The following is a 4008-nucleotide window of genomic DNA, read 5'->3' as shown; positions in this document are numbered from 1 at the left end:
AAGCAGAATCTACCAGAAAATCCATTTTGGGCCAGGTTGGGGATCAAAAATACGAAGATATTTAAAGTTTCGTTATTAATATGCTCGGGGAGTTTTTTTTTCCCAATTTTTAGGAAACTTTTTATAACATCAAAATATTTTTTTTTCATTTGTATAAAATTACTTTTAAGGCCTCAGTGTAAAGAAAAGTTTTAAAGTAAACACGGTTTACTTTAAAAAATATTATCTAGCGCGGGCGAGGCGCTGCGCAGGGCCCCGCGGCTCGGCCGCTGCCGCGCGCACCGCAGCGCGGCTCGCGGGGAAGGGCTGGGGAGAAGCGCAGCGCTCCGCGACCGAGGAGGGAGCGGGGGAGAAGGACAAGAGGAGGAGGAGGAGGAGGAGGAGGGCGGCGCGGCCGAGCCGCGCTCCGCTCGGCCCCTCGCCCCGCGTTCAGGCCGACGCCGGCGGGGCTCAAGCGATTCTCGTAGCTGCGTGCTCGGCTCTCCCGCCTCCCCCTCAAAGTCGCTACGAACAAACAAACGAACCGACGGGGCCTCCGTCCTGGCTACAGACAGACAGACAGACAGGCGGGCGGACGGCCCGGCCGGGCGCTCCCGCGCTCTCGCCGCCCGCAGCCCCGCGCCCGGCGGCGGGAAGGGGCAGCGGCAGGAGGAGGAGGAGGGCGAGGAGGGCCCGGCGGCGGCTAGATGTCTATGCGGGAGTGCAGCGCGCTGTGCTTGCCGTCGTGCTCCCAGTAGGAACAGTGCATCATGGAGAGCTCGGCGGGCTGGCGGGCGCACGCGAACTGCAGGCCGGCGCCGTTGGCGCCGTTGGCGGCGGGCGGCGCGGGGCTGGCGGGGCTCAGCTGCTGCGCGGGGTGCCCGTGGTGGTGGTGGTGCCCCATGCCGTTGTAGGAGTTCACCATGCCGGGCAGCGCCATGCTCTGCACGCGCGAGTAGGGGCCGTACGAGGCCGGGCCCGAGAGTCCTTTCACATTGACGGGGCTCACGTTGCCGCCTGACATCTGGCAGGAGGCGTAGGGCATGGGCGCGGGCGGCTGCGCCAGCGGCCACGAGTTGTTCATGAACGTGGACTGCAGGTACTTGGGCGGGGAGAGGTAGCCGTAGCTGTCGGGGCCGAAGAGGGTCTTGCCGGGCTGGAAGTGGCTGGGCGGCGGGCGGAAGGGCCGCTTCATGCGCCGTCGCCGCCGGTAGTTGCCCTTCTCGAACATGTCCTCGCACGCCGGGTCCAGCGTCCAGTAGTTGCCCTTGCGCTCGCCGCCGCCCTCGCGGGGCACCTTGATGAAGCACTCGTTGAGGCTGAGGTTGTGGCGGATGCTGTTCTGCCAGCCCTTCTTGTTCTTCTCGTAGAAGGGGAACTTGCTGATGATGTACTGGTAGATCCCGGAGAGCGTGAGCCGCTTCTCGGCGCTCTCGCGGATGGCCATGGCGATGAGGGCCACGTACGAGTAGGGCGGCTTCTGCGACGGGTCCGGCTTCTCGGGGCCCTTGTCGCCGCTCAGCTCCTCCTTGCCCCGCTCGGGCTCCTTGCTGCCGCCGCTGTCATGGGCCAGCAGCGCCACCGTGTCCTCCTCGGCGTCCGCGTAGCTGCTCATCATGGTGCCCCGCGCCCGGGGCCGGGGCAGGAGCCGGGCCGGGAGCCGGGGCCGGGAGCGGAGTCGGGGGCGCCGGTGGCGGCGTCCCTGCCCCGCGGGCTGCGCTCGCCTCTGCCGCGGCGCCCGGGCTCTTTTCTCATTTGTACGGGCCGGGCCGAGTTCCGCTTTCGTCAGGAGCCCGCTCCCCTATCGCGGCCGAGCCGCTGGGCACGGCCGGGCCAGCCCGCCGGCCGCCGCCGCGCAGCGCTGCGCACACGCGCCCGCCGCGCCACGCCACGCGACCCACGCGGCCCACGCGCCGGCACCGCCCCGGCCCCGCGGCGGGGGGCGCTGCGCCCGCACCCCCGAGCGGCACCTTTGCGGGGTGCGGGAGATGCCGCTCGCTCTTTCCCCCCTCCCCGCGCAAAGTGCGCGCAGGCGCCCGTGGGGCGGCGCGGGGGGGTGACACTCGGGGCATCCGCTCCCCTCTGCCCTCCCCCAGCGACGCTGCCCCCGCCCGCGGGCATCAGCTCCGAGCGAGCCCAGCGCGGGGGTCCCCAAGGCGGAGCGGGGCCCCGTCACCCCGGGCCGGCCGCGCTCTACGAGGCGCCCTGTGGCCGCGGAACAAACCAGCCCCTCGGGACGCACAAGCCGGGCCCGCGTCCCGGGCCGCGCAGAGCGCGGGTCCTCCCGCACGCACGGGCTGCGCACAGCCGGGCCCCGGCCCTTCCCGTGCCGCTCCGCACCCCGCGCAGCGGGCCGGGCTCTGCTCCGCGCGCCTCTCCGGCCCCACGGCCCTTCCGCGGCTCGCCCGCTCGCACGGGGCGCTCCGTTCGAGAGCCTCGGGAGGGGGGGACAGCGGATTCCCCCCGCGCCGCCGTCTCCCCGGGCAGCGGCGCCCGCTCCGCAGCGCGGAGGCGGCCCCGTGGCCGCGGTATTTTCCGCGCGCTCCCTACCTGCGAGCCCGGCCCGCAGGCACCGGCCGCGCTGCCGCCTCCCGCGGCGCCCGCACGGGGACAGGCGGCACCGGCCCCTCCGCTCCGCTCGGGGCCGCCGTGAGTACCGACCTGCCGCGGCCCTCGCTCCGAGCCCCGGCCCCGCCGAGCAGCCCCCGCCGCAGCGCGGCGCTCGGCACCGAACCGGGCCGGGGCCGCCGCCCCCCGCGCGGCTCCCCCTTCCGCAGCCCTCCCAAAGCATCCGGGAAACGGCACCCGCCGCGCTACCCGTTTAAATATCCCCCTTTTCTTCCCTCTTTTTTTTTTCCCGCTTCTCTCTCCGCTGCTACCGTTAATAGTTAAGATTATTTATTGCCATAACGAATATAAGGAAATAAAGTAGCACACGAACATGGCTTTTTTAGCCTGTCCTTCACTGCCGCGTTTACCAAAGTGTCCTATCGAAATAAAGCACTTGTGGTCCCGCGGAGCGCTCGGCCGCGCTGTTACAGGACGCGAGGGACAAAGACCTTCCCCGTGTCACCTGCGAGCGGGAAGCCGAGCGGCGCCGCAACCCCCGCTCAGTGACACCCAAACGCGGGGCCCAGTCGGGCTCCCCGCAGCCCCGAACCCCGCAGTTTCGGCGGAACCGGGAGGCGAGGGCTGAGGGCGCCGCCGCTCCGAGCTGCCCCCGGCCGCAGCGCTTAAGAAACGCGCTTGAAGTCGCAGGCTGCAGGCAGGGACTCGGGCACCTGGGAAGTGGCTTCTCCGCATGAATACTCGTCCTTGTGCAAAGGCCATGTAGGTCCCCGCACGTTCTGCAGAGCAGAGTTTAGTTTCTCGTTATGCTGTAAATGTAAAAAATTCGGGTAGCTCCGGGCTTGTTTTTACAAGCTCCCAGCCGCGCAGAGATTTCTGTTTTTACAGGAAAAACTAAGCAGCCCCCAGCCCGTGATGGCCGCACATCCATAACGGGAGCTTCACGAGGAACAGAGCAACCTTATCAAGACCTCGGCTGAAATCGCATCGAATAGAAGCCAATTTAGCAGAGCCCGAGGGGAGCGTCCCAGGCGCACTCAGCTCCCCGCCGCTCCAAGGACCGTTTCGGAGGGAGCGTTTGCGGAGAGCGAGAGCCGCTTTTGCTTTTCAGCCGGTGCTGCGAGGCCGGTTTTCACTGTCCCGTTTAGCTCTGAGCCTGCTCCTACTCCCTCGCCATCCAAGTTTTCACCGTCCCGTTTAGCTCTGAGCCTGCTCCTACTCCCTCGCCTCCTGCTCGCAAGACGGGCCTTTCTGCCCGTCTATTTTCCATGTCCCCGCCGCTCCGCTCACGCCATCTGCCCCGCAGGGTGTCTGTGCTGGGCGCGCAGGCCCGCAGGGAAGCGAGCCCCGCATCCCGCACCACGTAGCCCGCACCCCGCCTGCCCCCCGGCACCTCCTCTCCCTGCCCCGCTAGCGCAGCCCGAGCCGCGGAGGGGTCCGGCCGTGTCCGCGCGTGTCCGC

General features: G+C 68.5%; 1 protein-coding gene across 1 annotated transcript; it reads right to left on the bottom strand.

The window, feature by feature from the left end:
- Positions 1-644: 644 nt before the first annotated feature.
- Positions 645-1642, bottom strand: FOXL2 (forkhead box L2). Its single transcript, XM_010223056.2, has one exon. The coding sequence runs from the start codon at positions 1595-1597 to the stop codon at positions 683-685; it is 915 nt and encodes a 304-aa protein (XP_010221358.2). The 5' UTR covers positions 1598-1642; the 3' UTR covers positions 645-682.
- Positions 1643-4008: the final 2366 nt, after the last annotated feature.

Source organism: Tinamus guttatus, unplaced genomic scaffold (genome assembly GCF_059628265.1).
Source record: "Tinamus guttatus ecotype Peru unplaced genomic scaffold, ASM5962826v1 Tinamus_guttatus_pri_ptg000364l, whole genome shotgun sequence".
Classification (NCBI taxonomy): Eukaryota; Metazoa; Chordata; class Aves; order Tinamiformes; family Tinamidae; genus Tinamus; species Tinamus guttatus.
The sequence above is the reverse complement of the archived record's forward strand: the minus strand, read 5'-3'. Positions and strand labels throughout refer to the sequence as shown.

Coding starts and splice junctions, on each gene's coding strand:
- FOXL2 (XM_010223056.2), bottom strand. CDS start 1,597: ATGATGAGCAGCTACGCGGACGCCGAGGAGGACACGGTGGCGCTGCTG.